This window comes from Protopterus annectens, chromosome 1.part0 (genome assembly GCF_019279795.1).
Source record: "Protopterus annectens isolate FY-2018-M chromosome 1.part0, PAN1.0, whole genome shotgun sequence".
In the NCBI taxonomy this organism is placed as follows: Eukaryota; Metazoa; Chordata; order Ceratodontiformes; family Protopteridae; genus Protopterus; species Protopterus annectens.
This window is the reverse complement of record NC_056725.1, coordinates 159579516-159597420: the sequence shown is the minus strand read 5'-3', so window position 1 is coordinate 159597420 and position 17905 is coordinate 159579516. Positions and strand designations below refer to the sequence as shown.

The 17905-nt window shown below is 44.5% G+C and overlaps 1 protein-coding gene across 1 annotated transcript in view; it reads left to right on the top strand.

Moving 5' to 3' along the window:
- LOC122787719 (WD repeat-containing protein 62-like) overlaps positions 1–17905 on the top strand; it is a 1689893-nt gene that overhangs the window by 368394 nt on the left and 1303594 nt on the right. The window contains exon 5 of the mRNA XM_044054617.1: positions 3861–4043. Coding sequence (XP_043910552.1) covers positions 3861–4043 — 183 coding nt within the window. The remainder of the gene's footprint in view (positions 1–3860; positions 4044–17905) is intronic.

Genomic DNA, 17905 nt, shown 5'->3' with positions numbered 1-17905 from the left:
TCGAGCAGTGATCCATCAGGGTTAGGAGTCCCCTAGGGCTGAGTACTCCAAAGAATGAGTGGAAGAACTAGGTTACTCTTTCCAGATGCCCCCCCCCCCCCACAAACACACACACACAGGTTATTATGATGACTCTGAGGATAGTCTCCTCTGGTTTCCCATCTGAAGAGATTTCATTTGTAGAAATCTTTGCTAGGATGAAGAATTTCTACAAATTGGAATGTAGAGAAGCTTCTGAGCCTCATTTAAGATATTTTGACCTTTTGGGCCTGGATGCACCAAAACCAGTAGTCATTCCTCCTGTATTAGGAAGTTTAAGTTTAGAGGATACCTGTGTAGCAACCTCTCAGGAACCAGATTATCAGCCCCCTGCACCAAAGAAAGCAAATTTCTTACAAAGTGCAAGACTCCCACAAGTATCTGTATAGGAATCATGTAGCAAATCCAGATGTTATGTTCATGGATCCAGAGAAAGGTTCAAGTTGATTCCTCTTCTACCACCCTTTCCAATGATAGGGAATGTAGGGCCTTGGACAAGTTTGGGAAAGAAGCTTGTATATCTGCTACTCTGGCCTTCAGAACTTTTGGAGATGCCTGATAAGGCTCTTCTTTCTCTTCAGTAAACTGTCGTAATATTCCACTCTGTCATGCTTTTTATATATATATATATATATATATTAAATCATCATTTCAAAATATACATTTAAAAGCATGATTTATTAAAACTCATCTAATTCACATGGTTTTCTTGCAGCTCTCCATAGTCAGTACCATAGGTAAGAGAAGGCAAAGGGGCCAGCCGCCTCAGGCCTAAGAGGGTGTGATCAGCACCTCATAGTTGCTGATCAAACACAAGTGCAGTGACAGCAGCCATTTATGCAATGACAGCTGCTTAAATGAATGTGTTTAGGGACCTGTAGCGGGCATATGTAATTATGTGTAGCAAGGAGCTCTAATAAGCTATTTGCTACAATCTGAGAAGGATCGTATTCCCCTACCCAGCTTGGCCCTCACCTTTGGGGTCATTGGGGTTGTCACATTGGAGAATGGCCAGAACACTAATTAATCTAGCTATGTCTCTGTCAATAGGGAGGGAGGTTCTTGGAACAATACCCAAGTCCTTTGACAGCTTAGATTATTGGCCATCCTGTCACATGTAGCTTGCCTTCAAAAGTAGCTACACATAATGAGGAAAGGCAAAGGACCTACTACTAGAAAATCTTATGATAAATTACACGTTTAAAGGGTAGGCAAACAAAAATGGCTCGTATCCATTTTCACTTGATACTGTTTTTATATACTAAATTACTCCTGTTCTGTTTGAATCAGATTTTGTATTCTCCTTTGTAAATTATATCTATTGTACAAATTTATAAAATATACAGAAGAAAGTTCTGTTGCTGTACTAGTAATTTGATGACCTGAGCTTTTTCAATAGAAGACTGACCCTATTAGCTTTTCATTGTAGGTCAAGCTGCTACTGAAAACAATTCTTCATTCAATCAGGAATTTTAATTTTATGCTGGGGCAATTAACCCTCCTTTCTTTTGAGCTTGTATAGTCAGCTGACATTGTTGTATGTGTGGTCTGTACAGGACCTTTGTGCTTTGGGCAGAGTTCAGAACTGCAGGCTGTAATATGCATTTCACCTTATCTGGTGTTGAAGTATAGGGTTCCTCCTGGAACAGACCCTCTCATAACTGAAGTAGTGTCAAAAATAATTTTAAATCAGTCTTTTCCGCTGTTTTCCTATTTTTCAAAACAGGACAGTAAAGGATAAGAATGTGACAGATACTAGATGTATGCAGACAGTTCAGACTTGAATTGGATAGGATTGCATTTTTCAGAATACAGCTAGGTAAAGGAAGTCTGTAGGAAAATGGGACATTGTCTAGGTTGGAAACTGCACTTTATCTTTACTTAATTCTGACAGAACTTTGCAAGGGGTGGTGGTGCTTCATTCCACTAAAACGTCTGCTTACTTCGCTACATCCACCTGTACATTTAGTAGAATATATCCATATTTGTTGGACATCGCATGATGGACTGTCAGTCTCAGTGTGACATATATTTCTTTAAGGGGCTGTCCTCAGCTGGTTGCTTTGATGTCCACTCCCTGTCACCCTAATGGGGTTACTGCTGGATATTTTACTCAGTCTTCTAACTAAACGCTAGGGATTGTCTACTCGAAGTAAGATAAGATAGTCTAGTTTTTCCTTTCCGCTTTTTATTGTCAGCCCCTTCTGTCAATCAACATATTTCTTCCCTCTTCGCCAATGGTAGGAGTCTGGAGAGAGTGGCAGTCATTAAAGCAGTCATCAAGAGTGGTTCGAGGGCTAACTCATTTCCCTAACTCTCTGAGCACTTCAGGCTAAAGAGCAGGATAGTGTGAAGTGTCTCAGTGCTGCAATGGACATCACCAGCAGTTAGCCCCATCCTCTTCCATGAAGCACAGAAAACAGAGAAGTGTTTCCCTGGTTCCTACCAGAGAAGTCACACTTTGCATGTCCTGATTGTCCACAAACTTTACCTCCCCCAGGAGAGGCAAGAAGGCTGTTTCCTTACCTCTCTTTTTTTCTCTCTGCCTGGCTCCTCCTGTGCTAGAACTGCTAATCAAACCCCAGTCTCCTGAGTCACGCACAGCACCAAAAGGAAGAGATGGAGCTATATAGAGCTAGGCTTAAGTGGGATAGTAAGGCTGAGCAAATACATGCATTAAAAGTATGTACACTTTAGGCTGCATATCCTGAATACTACTCTTGAGTCATTATTTGTACGCAAGTAGATGTTTTGGTTTTCTTGACTAGTGTATTAGCTTTATTTGAATGTTAGACTCAGAATTTTATAATTCAGAATGAATACATCAGCTGGGAGTTCTATAAGGAAGCTTGTAGCAGTATGAAAAAGGAGCACATCCTTTACTGTAAGAACTAAGGATGGTGTGAAGGAAGTGTTGTAATTGACTAGGACTGCAGCATTTGCCAGCACTGTGGTGTAGAAGTATAAAACCCTGACTACGGCCCAGACAACCTGGGTGTTATTAATGACTTGAGTGTCCGGGGCACTGGCAGGGGGAGGATAGTCATGGCCATCCTTGGTGGAGAGCATACAGGCTTGTGAGCCTTCTACAAGTAGATAACTAGTGGAAGCTGGGGTTGCTATGGAGGGGATTGTCCAGGGGAGATGGGAATAGTGTCTGAGTTGCCACTGAGGAGGGACGATGCACAATTGTAGTCCATTGTAAACCATCTTTGGAGATGTCACAAGCGTGCTCGTGTGGGAGGGGAAGTTAAGGCAAAAATTCCTGGCAGCTATATGCCTGACTAGTTTGCTTGATCCTCCTCTCTGGCACCCAGATGTTGGCTGGAATTAGGATGAGATCCATGCAGTAGACACACTGGATGAGGACAAGACTTACAGGGAAGTTGGTGACCATCTCTGACAGGAAAAAAACATGTGCTTTCATCAGATTAGCATCACTGCCATAAATAGCAAGTTCTTCATATGCTAGAGTATGATTACAATTACTGCCAGAAAAGGACTGAGGAAGATAATATAAATATTTAGTTTGTCTCAAAGATGTTTTGTTAAGGTGAGTATTCACAGCTGTTTGCCACAGATACTTTGTCTTTGAAGGTCTGCTGTTAAAGTATGCATCCTCATACAGTTGTGTTACCCATAATTCTGAATGTGTGAAATGTAACTGTTATTCACAGCTGATACTGGATACTCCCCCTCCACTGTCTTAGCCCAATTAACCCATTTATTCCATCATGCTTGTGCCCCTATGTGTTAATATTTTAAATGGCTTTATCGTGTTTAGATGTTTGCTTTATTACTGTGTGATTCTGTAATTTCAGGTAAAAGGGACAGTCCCTTTGGTGGGACGTTCTGGAATATTAGGTGAATTACACAATAACTTTTTCTGTGGTGTGGCTTGTGGAAAAGGGAAAACATCAGGACTGACTTTCTGCATTACAAACTCAGGTCTCTTGTGCCAGTTTAATGAAGCAAGGCTTCTAGATAAATGGATAGATCTGAAGGTAAGGGTTACATTTTAACATTATTTTCCCTTTGCTGTGTTTTTTGTACAAAACATTTACAACAGTACAAGTCAAAATTGTTCTGTTAAGATTACATATATATATTTTCCGATTCTTAATTGTCATTTGCAGCATTCACAAAACTGTTATGAGATGTTTTATGTTTGTAGGTGTGGTGGAATACTCCTGTGAGTGGGTGAAACAAAGAAATTGCAAGCATATGTGAAATTTTTCTGAAATGCAGTTAAACTTTTTCTGAAAATGGTCTGATAGTGGTGTATTGGGGTGTAAGAAGGTAGCTTTTGCATGTTTTTTGACCTAAAATTGTAAATATTTTGATCGGCCAATTAGCAGATTTGTGCAGAAAAGATTACAGTCGACTCAGACTGGTTAGTGAACAGCTGGAAACATTCAATGCATCTAATTTTTACTTGGCAGCCATCCTATTTCTATGGAATTACTTTCATGTTCTAGTCTAATGCTTGGCATTTCTGCAGTTTTACCATTGCCATATTCTTACAGAAATATGAATGGGAATAACAACTTAAGGAGAAACGAAAGTCAGATGTGTACTTGGATCAGTTGATCTTGCATCAGGGACCCTCCTTGGTGGACAGTGATCAGAACCATTCTCTCTACCAGCCACAGTTCTGCATTTTAGGTCCCCCTCTGCTTGATGTGTGTTTTTATACACATAATGACATAATTCATTGTCTAATAAAGTACACTTAGCCTCTGAGCCCAGCAGTTCTGTTCCTCTGTTAGCACAGTTTTGATCTTGATCCCGAGGTGCATCAGTGAAAGGTTCCCATGTTCACTTCCCAACACCAGTTTGAGTATTTTTTGTGGCCACACCCCCAAAACAAAGCTAATACTCACTCTGGCCTTGTCCTTACTGCTTGGGGAAAGAGTATGATATAAAGCATTGCGGGAAGTGCCAACAGTTCATTCCATCCACACACACCTGCCTCACTACCACAAGGATGGCAGTAAGTGATGGCTGTTTATGCTGTGGTCACTCAGGAGGATCCAACACACAGACCCAGGTCTCTGTTAGAAGGAGTAAGAATTGCAAGTTTGCCAGGGGTCAGGCCTTCTAGAAGTAAGCCAGTTTCAGAAATGAACATTCATTTTTTTGCAGGTATTGAACTCATCCGAAGCTGAATTCCATCCCTCACTTCAGCAGATAAGGCCGTCAGAGGTGCTTCACTCTTGGCTGTCGCCCTTTTGCAGTATAGCCAGGGTATAGAGAGTTCCCATTCTCTGGTAAACTGTCTGGAGCATAATGCTGACTTGCCTCTTATGAGGGACTAGTCCCATGAGTCAGCATGGTTGACATTGGGGATACTCACAACTAAGAACTCCCCTGTTAGTTTGCCAGTAGGGTCTGATGGCTCTGGGGAGTCTACAGTCATCCTATATCACTTTTTATAGTCTAGGACTGGAATTCAGACAGATGCTTGAAAACTGATGTGAACTTATGTAACTGTGTGTATATTTCATTTGGTAGAGCTTGTGTGTGTGTAAATATTTTCAGATCTTCTATGCTTACCCATAAATGTAAACAACTTTATATACTGTACAATGTTATGTAGTCCAATCTCGCCTACATTCTTACCTGTGGGTTCGGAGCCGAATGTCAGCTCCAACTCTGCCAAAACTTTTCTAACTCGAAGTCTTTCTGTTGGCTGGGCTAAGATGGTATCCCATGCTGCACTGCTCTATATCCCCAGATCTCGTTTGCCGCTCGTGTAGCTCGGACATGGTCTCACTCTTTGTTGTGGCTAAGTACCCTTTTTCTTCTTCTTGAGAGAATTTATTGCAAACAAAAAGCTATTTTAATAGCTATTGTTCGTTTGGTATTATTTTGTGAAAAAGTTGTGTGTGTGTGATTGTTTCTGTGGTATCCCACTAGTTTTTCCAACGGGCTAGGCCCGTTTCAGTTAGAGGAACTAGTCTGTCCCCTTGCTTCCTTGTGTTACAAACTTTCTGGTCTAAAACCGTTTAAATTAGAGGTTTTAGTCCTAACCCCGCTTTTGTGTGTGTCAGAGGATCGTTCATTAGTTAGTGGTAGTTTTTTCCCACCCTAAGTGTGGTGCAAGTCTGTGACTCTTTTTCCAGTTGGTTCCGTACCTGTAATTTTTTGTCTTGGTGATTGGTGGTAGTTGGTTACGATGTCTAAAGCTTCTAAGGAGCACAAGCCCTTGGGCTTCAAGAAATGCTCAAAGTGTGGCTATAAAATGTCCATTACCGATGGACATTCTGTCTGTGTATATTGTCTGGGAGCAATCCATCTTCAGGAGTCGTGCAGCTTCTGTCATGCATTTAGTCCAAGGGTCCTTCAGGAAAGAAAGAATAAGTTGATTTTGAAGGGACTTTTGAAACCCTTCTTCGAAGAGGGTCTGGAAACTGCTTCCAGCTCTAAAGCTAAAACCACGAAATCAAAAAAGAGGTCTCCGGCTCCTTCAGTCTCCTCGGAGCCACCGGAGAAAATAGCTAAATCAGCTTCGACATCCTCTGCTCCACGTCCTCGGGGCCACAGGAAGTGTCAATGGTGATGGAACCGGTGTCAGCTCCAATCATTTTGGAACCTATTCGGAGCCGATCGCCTAGTATTAGGCAAGTATCACCTGAGAGGAGGTCTTGATCTCCCTCTCTGTCCTCCAAATCCTCCAGGACATTATCGGATGTGGACGTCGATAGAGTGGTGCAGAGACTCCTTCAGTCACCGGTCTTGGCAAAATTGTTATTGGCTCCGTCCCAGTCTGCTCCAGAGCCCATCCTGAATCTACTTCGATACTTCCTCCTCCGAGCGCATCCCAGCCTTCGGAGCCGGAGTGCTCGGCTCCGTGTGATGTCTCCAGGTCGGTTCCGATGGCCCCTCCTGGCTTATCTGGGCCGACATCAGCTCCAACCCCGTCGGCGCCGTCCACGGGATTCAGGACTCGGGATTCTTCAGTCAGACCCAAGGGAGAGGCTTCAGGACATCTCTCGGTTCTAGTCTCCCTCTCGGTGCTTCGGAGCATGGAAATTCGACTCCTGTCGTGGCTTCGGAGGCTGGTCGCTCCTCGGACTTAGGGGGAGCAGCCTTTGAGGCCATGCGGAGTGCGCTGGCCAGATAGTCAGCGACATTATGCGGGTCGGTCATTCTGCCCCCTACCACTCCAGTGTGGGTCTCTGATCACCACCTATCTTTAGACAGTGGAGCCCCAAGGCCTCAGGGTACCCCCATGAGTGGTCCCCAAGTTTTTGACGGCCCCTCAGAGTGCTTGCCTGAGGAGCCCCCTAGAAGGAAAACGTGCAAGAGGAAGCACATAGACTCCCAGGATGAGTCTCTCACATCAGATACTGACCTCGAGGAATCGGAGGGGTCCCCCAAGTCATCCTCTGAGGATGTTTCTTTCTCTGACATCCTAGAGATCTTGAAACAGAGGTGACTGGCCGTCCAAAGCCCCCTCCGAGGAGGAGTCAGTCTTCCTGAAGGCCTTCGGTGCTCTGCCCTCCGCCTCCTGGGTGTCTCCCCCCTTTGACGAGCTCCTGGATTTGATTTGTTGAAGGGTGTGGGAGAACTCTGACTCTGTGGAACCAGTCCCCAGGAGACCCAATAAATTTCTGCCTGCTCCCCCGGGTAAGGAGTTTCTGTCCAAGTGAGTCCCTGTGGATGTCATGGTGGTGGCAGCGGCCACTCAGAAGGAATTAGCAGAGACTTCTTCCACCATCCATCCTCCTAACAAGGAGTCTAGGACCATGGACCGGTACGGGAAGCATACCCTCTCTTCAGCAACCTTTACCTTACGGTCACTGAATTATTTATCTCACTTTACACGGCTCCAGAGAGATCTCCTCAAGGAGCTTGAGATACTCTCCCGGGTAACGTTTCTGAGGCGGTGACCCAGACAGTTAACGCCCAGATGTCTACCCTCAGTTCCATCGTTAACTCCCCCATGAGGCTGATTTCATATGCAGCCGAAGGAGCGAGTAGGGCAGCAAGTTCAGGAGTCGCCCTTAGGAGACAGGCCTGGATGCGCCTTTATCATTTCGCGGAGGCCTTCAAGTCTTCATTCTCCGACGCCCCCTTTGATGGTTCCTCTTTGTTCGGAACCAAGGTGAAAGACACCCTCACCAGGTGCGAGCAGGAGGGAAAAACTGTCTGCTGTAGGAATCCGTTTTTCCCTTCCCTCTAGGCCTTATCCCAAGGCCCAGAGGGGTGGAAAAATGTGGTTCAAGAAATCAGAGGTTTTTTCCCGGTGCACAAGATGAGCCCCCCTCCAGAGGCAGAGGATGGGGGGTTATTCAGGGAGATGCCACCCTAGAGGCAGAGGAGGCCCCTGCAACTCGGGAGACCCCGATTCCTTTTGCAGTTCTCCCTACCGGCGCACCTGATAGGAGGACAGACTGTGCGTTTCCGGAGCCAGTCTGGGGTCAAATCTTGTTATACCTGGAGGCCCGGCAAGACATCACCCAGGACCAATGGGTTTTACAAATAATTTCCGGAGGTTATGTCATTCCCTTTTTGTCAGACCCCCCTCCAGTCAGAAAAATCCGGATGTTCCACCCAGTCAAAGGGATTACGCAGCTTCAGAAGTTTCAAAGCTGCTAGAAAAAGGAGCCATCCAACATGTCCCCTCAGGCCAGATCAGATTAGGGACTTACTCAAGATTCTTTTTTGGTGCCGAAAAGAACAGGGGACCTGAGACCCATATTAGATCATAGCCAATTGAACATCCATGTACAAAAGTCCAAGTTCTGAATGGTCACATTGCAGTCTATTCTCCCATTGTTGGGAAAAGAAGTATGGATGTGCTCCATCGACCTCAAGGATGCTTACTACCACATCAAAATGGACAGGGCATCCAGGAGTCACCTACGCTTCCGGCTGGGAGCCAGTCATTTTCAGTTTCGAGCCCTACCCTTTGGTCTCACCACAGCCCCCAGGGTGTTCACCAAATGCATGGTAGTGGTGACTGCTCACTTGAGATGTCAAGGATTCCAAGTGTTTCCATATCTGGATGACTGGCTCCTCACTGCCACCACCAGGCATCTACTAATTCAGACCAGGGACGCCACTATAAATCTGTGTCAACAGTTGGGCATAACATTGAACTAGGAAAAATCTGCCTTGTTGCCCTCAGAGAGTGTCACTTTTATAGGTGCAGAACTAGACACTGTCTTCATGCAGGTGTTTCTACCACAGGAAAGAATCAGAGCCCTACAAGAACAAGTTCACACACGGCTCCCTTTGAGAAGAGTGAAGGCAAGATGGGTTCTCCAACTGTTGGGGACTATGGCTGCGACGATTATGTTAGTCCCTCTAGCAAGGTTACATATGAGACTCCTTCAGTGGCTTCTCTTTGCCCAGTGGTCTCTTCAACGTCTTCCACTTTCTCACCCTATTCTACTTACGGACAGGTGCAAACAGGATCTCAGTTGGTGGCTTCTCACCGACAATCTGGACACAGGAAAGCCCTTCGTTCTGATGCCCCCGATTGCCACGGTGACCACGGATGCCTCCCAAATGGGGTGGAGGGGCATTATCTAGGCAGGACAGTCCAAGGCACGTGGCATGGGCACGAGATGCATCTGCATATCAATGTCCTGGAGATGAGAGCTGTGCTACTTGTGTTGCAGGCACTTCAGAGCTTTCTTCCTCTCGGGACTATTGCAATCCACTCGGACAATATGTCAGTGGTGTGGTATCTGAACAAACAGGGAGGAACCAAGTCATATCCCCTGTGCAGAAAGGCCATGCGAGTGTGGCAGTGGGCAGTGTCTTCCCAACGTTTTCTGGTAGCAATGCACATTCCGGGGAAGTCCAACGTGATCGCAGACAGGCTAAGCAGAGCTATTCTGATGCCTTACAAGTGGTCCCTGAACTGTCAAGTTGCGGAATGGATCTTCCGCAGGTGGGGTCAGCCTTGTTGCGACCTTTTTGCCAGTCCCCTCAATGCCAGATGCAGCAGCTACTTCACGTTGATCCCCCCTCAGGGGGAGTCACCCAGGGACGCTCTAGTCCACGATTGGCCCTCCGGTCTACTATATGCCTTCCCTCCGGTCCCCTTGCTGTCAAAGGTTATTCAAAAAGCACAATCCTTGGGAAGCAGAATGATTCTGATTGCCCCACACTGGCCTCATCAGATTTGGTTCCCCTTTCTCCATCCCTACCTCGTGGACGCTCCTTGGATTCTGGACCCAAAACCAGACTTATCTGACTCGCATGTCAGGGCAGCTCCATCCCTCTCTGCGGACCCTCCGGTTGACAGCCTGGCTACTCCACTTTTGTCATTAGTTAGGCTTCATCATTTTTCGCCGGAGGTATTTCATATTTTATCTTCCTCTCATAAGCCCTCAACCAGGAAGATTTATTCCAGCAAATGGAAGAGATTTTCAATTTGGGCTCATACCCAAGGGATTGACCCTTACACAGCTCCAATTTTATCTGTTTTGGAGTTCTTGTCTATGCTTTTTCACCAGGGCTCAGTGGCTGTCACCATTAAAGTCCAATTGGCGGCGATTTCTACCTTTCATATCGCAAATGAGCCTAGTCTGATGGCTCATAGACTCTGTAAGGCTTTCCTGAAGGGCACCCTGTTACTTTGTCCTCCGGTATCGGAACCTGTCATGCCTTGGGATTTAAACTTTGTTCTACAGGCTCTTACTTCATCACCCTTTGAACCTGCAGCTACTTGTGATTTAAAAGTCTTGACCTGGAAGACTGTCTTTTTAGTAGCCATCACGTCAGCCAGACGCGTTTCAGAGATTCAAGCTCTATCAATAAAACCCCCCCCCCATACTTGATTTTTTCATAAGGACAGGGTTTCTCGTAGGCCGTACCCCTCCTTTCTTCCCAAAGTGGCGTCAATCAGTAACCTTAATCAATCCATTGAGTTGCCAGTGTTTTTTCCCCAGTTCTCAAACAAGGCAGAATTCAAATTCCATCAATTGGATGTACACAGACAATTACGTTTTTATCTGCACAGAATGAAAAACCTCAGAAAATCTGATCAATTGTTTGTTTCCTTTTCGGAAAACAGAATGGGGTCTCCTGTTTCCAAAGTCACTCTGTCCAGGTGGATCTCCAGCTGTATTTCCTTTATTCCTCAGGGGGTAAAGATTTACTGTTTCCGGTGAAGGCTCACTCTACTCGGTCTGTATCTACATCTACAGCCTATTGGGCCAGATTGTCTATGGATGATATTTGTGCTGCGGCTACTTGGGCATCTCCTCACACTTTTGTTACTCATTACAAGTTGGATGTGGTATCTAGGGGCAGGTCTTCCTTTGGTTCCACAGCCTCCCAGGATTTAGGTGCTAGGGACGCTGTCCCACGGGTAAGAATGTAGGCGAGATTGGACTACATAACATCAAGAAGTTATGTACTCACCATAACGTTCGATGCATGTAGTCCATCTCGCCTGACATTCTTACTTACCCCCCTCCTTCCCCCTTCCTGGAGGATCTTGGAGGTTAGGTCTGGTTTCAGAGCTCCCTTCACTCTTGGTTTGTTCTTCATTTCCTTGGGTGTTGTTATGCATGAAGAATGAGTGCTGGTGTTCGCAGCAAACTAGATCTGGGGATATAGAGCAGTGCAGCATGGGATACCATCTTAGCCCAGCCAATAGAAAGTCTTCGAGCTAGAAAAGTTTTGGCAGAGTCGGAGCCGATATTCGGCTCCGAACCCACGGGTAAGAATGTGAGGTGAGATGGACTACATACATCGAACGTTATGGTGAGTACATAACTTCTTGTTTTGTTCCATTAAGATGGACCTACCATTGCTTGATCACTGTTGCCCTCTGTTAAACAAATTTAAATAAAATAAACTTGGGTCTCATAGGAAATGTGGCCTGACACCAGTGCCAGATCCTTGACTGTTTGATATGATCACTCAAGAGGAGCTATGCTGTCACTGAAAGATAATGTTTATCAGAAGACATCTGTGACATGATCTTCAGCAGTTGCATATCATATGCTCATCCTTGTGTAAGACTGTGCGCTAGTTTAATTCTGAAGTTTTTTTGGTGGGGTGAATTCCCTCCCTCTCAGGATCTGTTTAGAATCTGAAGATTTACAGGTCATTTCAGAAAAGGGTAATGATAAAACTGTAATGATAGTGACCCTTTTCGAACCTGCTGTGCAATTCCCCTTCCCCACCCCATGACCTTCCTTTAGAGAACCCCTTAATTACGTCATTTGGTGACTGATCTCTGCCTCCCTTTCATTCCCCAAGACATGCCCAAGTTTTTTTTTCTCTTGGGGAAGAGGAGCTCTGTGTCAGCCCTTCTAATGGTGTTGGTCATGAAGGATGCCAAATTAGTAGACTGGATGCACCCAGATTCTGCTGCTTTTGGTCCCCAAGAAGGAGAATGCTCTTTACAAACTCCTAGCTGAGCAGTACAGGTCCAAAGTCCTTGTCTTGACATCCCTGGGACATCGCCTTTCTGATCTCTTTGGTATAGCAGAGAACTTGGAGAGAACCCCTTTTTGCCATTTTGTCATAAACAGGGGGGGGGTCTAAGCTTTTGGACAGGTTCAAGGTTATTTTTTTCTATTCTAAGACCCATAGCTTCTATTTGCAAAATTCTCTCAAAGGTAAATAACACAGTTTCTGAATTTTTGTCTTTTGCTAATTTATTTGGATTCACCTGGTAAGTAATTTTTGGGAAACAATTTTTTTTTGTTTCCTAGTACTATACAAGCCTGAAAAGACTTTGCACCCAAAGATGTTAGATCTGTTATAAGGATTTACATTCTAAGTGACTTTTCTTCTTGGGAGAGCCCCACTTTATTTGTGGTAGATTGTCACTGTTTGGGTATCATGTTGAAAACCTGTAGAAGTACAGAGAAGTCTTTCCTCTTGTTTGTTGAGTACAGAAGTGGGAAGCTTTTAAGTATGTCGCAGACAAAGCAGTTTACTTCCCAAGAAGAATTACAAAAAGGAGCATCACCACAAGGAATGTGAAGAAGAGGATTCAAGAAAAGCATTACTAAGTAGTAGAATGCTGCTGGTGTTTCACACAGTGGTCCTCAAAACACTGTATCTGTTAGGTGGTTTCCATTCCTCAAGTCTGATTTTTCTATCTGCCAGCCTTTGCTTGACCCCTTTACATACTGACGCTTTGACAGCTTCCAGCATGTTGCACTATAATGCAAGCATGCTGGACACAGAAGTCATTTTCATTGATATGACTGGTCATGAATCATGATATCTGTAAAAATAGTGACTCAATCAAGCAAATAGATTTGCTCTTTCTGACCCTTGCTGCTCACATTACCCTGCTTTGGCTACAAGATAGACTGGAAGACTGCAGTCAGCTCAAGAAGGGCTTTGCAGCCAGAATGGCAATTTCACATTATTTTGTTTCCCCAGAGTGCATATGTGTAACTAGCGCACACCCACCATGGGCCTGACCATGCAGACGTTCTTGTCCAAATTAGGATTCAGTATGCAAGATTTTAAGAAATTAGCTGAAGAGCTTTTTATAGTGTGGCAAAGTTCGCAGTAGATCTCTTCAAGCCCTCTACCTGGGCACTCTGTCTGTTAAGAGAAGCGGGGGGGGGGGGGTCTTACCACATCCAGAGGATCAAGAGTTGGTGTGACATAGACAGTGGAGAAATGATTTACAGCTTCCCTTCTTGGGACCTCTCGTTTTGGTAAACCCACACTTTCATGAGGAAACTTTGCAAATAGGTATCTCTGAGATGGCAAAATCTGAAAAGAGGTGCCAGAACTATTAAGCCTGGTGGAACCTATGCCCACTACTCTGCCTCCAGTGTTTTATGCCTAAAAATATGCCTTCTAGGAGGCATCCTTTGAGCTACATTCCTGACCTCTAACCAAGAAAAAAATTGCAATATTCCAGAGAGTTCAGCAGGTCACCCGATACTTTATTAATTAAAAAAAATGTGGCTACAGTGGTATAGAAGGAACATCCGTCTAGGGCTCCATCATCATAAGGCATGTTTGTTTGGGAATCTAGACCCTGATGGGAGGACATTAAAGAGTGGTTGTTGAATGTACCCTTAGACATGAGCTGCCTTTTTGGTGTTTCCACACAGGAAATCTTGAACCTGAATGAGAAGGCAGTGAAGGTGGTCAAACACCCTTCCTTTCCCTTATTCCCTTGGACAGTTGAGACACTTTCCTGTTTAATGGTGCTTCTACTAACCAAAGGGTCTGCAGGCTCTGTAAAAGAGGGCTTTTAAGAAGCAAAATTTGCAGGTCATGAATAAGGAGAACCATAGAAACCTTATGGATGTCCTTACATATTGCTGTTGCAGTATTCTGTACCTAAGGGTTCCCCTTCCAAAGATAGCCCACCATTCGGCCAGTATACTAAAGCCTTTAGTTCTTACAGGCATCATATGTCACACATATGCTCCCTGTGCAAGGTGTAGGGCATAAAGGTGACATATGGATGCGGACACTCAGAACTTCTTTGCTGCCGGTCCGAACACCATAGTTGTACATCGGTCTGCTTGCCTATCTGCAATGCTGGCCTCCCTTTTCAGGCATTCCTCAGTCTCCACTGGAACAGCTCTCTAATTTCCCAAAGGTTCTTCAGTCTTTTGGCTCAGGGCACGATTCAAGCCATGTCTCCTACCCAGGAAGGGAAAAGGTTTATTCCAAGATGTTTTGATCACATGACAGGAGAGCACATGGAGACCAACTCTTGATTTTTACAGGCTGAACACCTTCTTCAAGATCCCCTCCTTTTAGATGCTTTCTCTGCAGACATTACTCTCCCTTCCCCTTCTCCTTCCTATAGCCTTTTTGGTACCTCTTGATCTCAGTGATGCATAACTTCACATCCCCAGCCATCCTGTCTTCCAGAAATTTTTGTTTCTCTGTTTCTTCCTTGCATTTTCAGTTCTCTGTTTTGTCCTTTGGTCTTTCTACTGCCCCAAAGGAATTCACCAAATGCCTTGCTCCTGTCATTGCTTTTTGCAGAGTTTGAGGGATTCAGATCTTTCCCTATCTAGATGAACTGCTTATACTTTCTCCTTCCCCCTTCTCTCTGCTTCCCTGTTAGGGGTTCACCATAAAGTTCAAGTCTGTTCTAACACCTTCCCAAGATCATATTTTCCTTGGCTACAGACTTTAGGCAATTCCTTTGTTGACATATCTGCCTGCCCCCAAGGGTCTGTGATTGATTGCCATTTTCTAAACCCTTCTTCCTCTGCTGTCTGTCTCTGCCAGGAAATAGTGTTCTCAGTGTTCTCGGGTTCATGGCTTCCAACATTCCCATGCTTTCTGTACCCAGGCTTCATATGAGAAAGCTTTAGTGTACCAAGGACCCAAGTTGGTCTGGCTCTAACATTGCCATCCACTGGACTTCCTGATGCCTTTTCCATGTTTCAAGCTCATGTTTCAGTGGTGGATCCATCAACTTTCACTCAACCCAGGGCTTTCTTTGCAAGCTCCAGTTACAACTCAAAAGCTCCTTACAGATGCCTCAAACAGGGAGTCGGGTGCCTCTTGTGGCCCCATCAAGGTTCAGGGTTTCTGACTTCCTCTTCTGAGGTAATTTTGCATCAGTGTGAAGGAGATGAGGACCACTCTTGGCTCTTCAGGCTTTCCACACCTTCTTTCATTCTGAGACCCTCAAAGTTTTCTCGGACAATACCACATTGATAAGGTATGTCAGCAAACAATGGGGCACAAGATCCTATCTTCTTTGCAGGCTAGCTCTTCAGGCCTGGGATCTCGCTATCCAGTATTGAGTGACTCTACAGGGAGTTTACATTCCTTTGGAGAACAATCTAGTGGCAGACACCTTGAGCAGTTCCACCCCACAAGCTCACGAATGGATGCTTCACAGAGACATGCTCCTGACATTGTCCATCAGCGTGGTATTCCTCAGGTAGATCTTTTTTCCTTCACTCTGAAAAAGCAACTTCCTGTATTCTGTTCCAAGGTCCCAAGTCCCCTTCATTCCTATGGAAGGGAGTGTTTATGTATGCCTTCCCTCCCCTTCCTCTGTTAAGAGTCTTGCACAGGATCAGACAGGACACTCCCAGAATTTTGGTAGTAACTCCCTTTTGGCCCAGAATGCATTGGTTCCCCCCTTCTTTCTCACTTGGACAGAGGCAATCACCACAAGTTACCTTAATGGGTGGATCTTCTCACACAAGACAAGTGGTCTTTTATCCATTCTTACTTGTCCACTGTTCATCTGACGATGTGGGTGATGGGGTTTTGATCCCTTTCAGGCACCTCTTTTCTGAGGACTTGCTTTGGGTTCTGCAGGAGGTCAGGAAACCCACTGCCAGGAAATCATATATGCCCAAATGGAAGTGATTTTTCTGTCTGGTGCCTCTCTCACCATCAGGACCCCCTATCTGTGGAGGTCCATCTGGTTCTCTCTTACTTGTTTGATCTGCGCCATGCTGTGTTGGCCTATTCTTCAGTTAAAGCCCATCTATCAACAGTTTAACCGTTCTACTTGTCTGCCCTTGACTACCCCTCTGGTGAATAGATTTGAGGTCAAGGAATTTCTTAAAGGAGTTCTTCATTCCAGGCCTCCCAGGAAGCCTATTCTGCCTTTCTGGGACCTCAGTATTGTAACTCCCAAATTGACCCAGGCTTCTTTTGAGCTTGCTTCTTCAGCTTCCTTACAGCTTTGTACTTGGACGTTATAGCTGTCACTTCAAACAAGAGGGTGTCTGAACTTCAGGCTTTTTTCAAGGGTTTGGATACCAGTTCCATGACGTTGCTACTTGGTCCTTTGTATTGACTTTCACTAAGCATTACAAGTTTGATTTTATTTCCAGGACCAGTACTAATTTTGCTAGGGCTATCCTGCATGGGTTTGTAGAGGGTTCTTCTGTACCGTCCTCCTCCCAGGCTTCCTCTTGTACTTTCCCTTAGGTACAGAATACTACAACAGTGTCATGGAAGGACATAGTACAGTTGTGTAAAATCTTACAGCAATTGTTGATGTCTTTCTCTTGACTGTTGCAGTATTTGCTTCTGTTCTACCTATAGCCTTGTCCTTGTCTTCCCTCCTGGCCAAGGGGCTCATTTTCTCCCTTCCTTTTCTCCTTCTGGATGCAAATGTTTTCCTTGTCCCTATAGACATTCTGTTCTTCATGTGGCATTTTCATTTCTGAGTATGCGTGTCTGTACATCACTCTTCTGCCCTAGTCCTTGCATAAGGAACATACATGTGACCTACAATGCCTGTAAGAACTAAAGGCTTTGGTATACTACCAGTTTATTGTATGTTTTTTATTTTTTATATTTTTCCCCTAACAGATTTGTTTTTCAATTGAATTCTACAGGTTGTAGGTCACATTAAAAGTGGGAAAAGTTTTAAAATGATTTATTGTGGTCTCATTTGTTTTATCACAAAAACCTGGCATTTTAATAGGGGTGTGTGTGTGTGTGTGTGTGTGTGTGTGTGTGTGTGTGTGTGTGTGTGTGTGTGTGTGTGTGTGTGTGTGTGTGTGTGTGTGTGTGTGTATATATATATATATATATATATATATATATATATATATATATATATATATATATATATATATATATATATATATATATATATATATATATATATATATATATACACACACACCTGGATAATATGTATACACGGATTCACTTCATAACACTGACAGCTCAAAACACTGAAACTCAAAACACTGAAAACATATCATGCATATACTGAGTTTAAACAACATAAATCATAGCACTTTCCACCAGGTGTAAGCAGGAGGGCAAGCCTCCTGCACACACCCCCTGCTACTTATATATATCAACTCCAAGATTGCACTTCACTACACTAAGTGCAATCTTGGAGTTGATATATTTAAGTAGCAGGGGGTGTGGAGGACGCAGCCCCCCACATGGGGGGTGCAGGGGT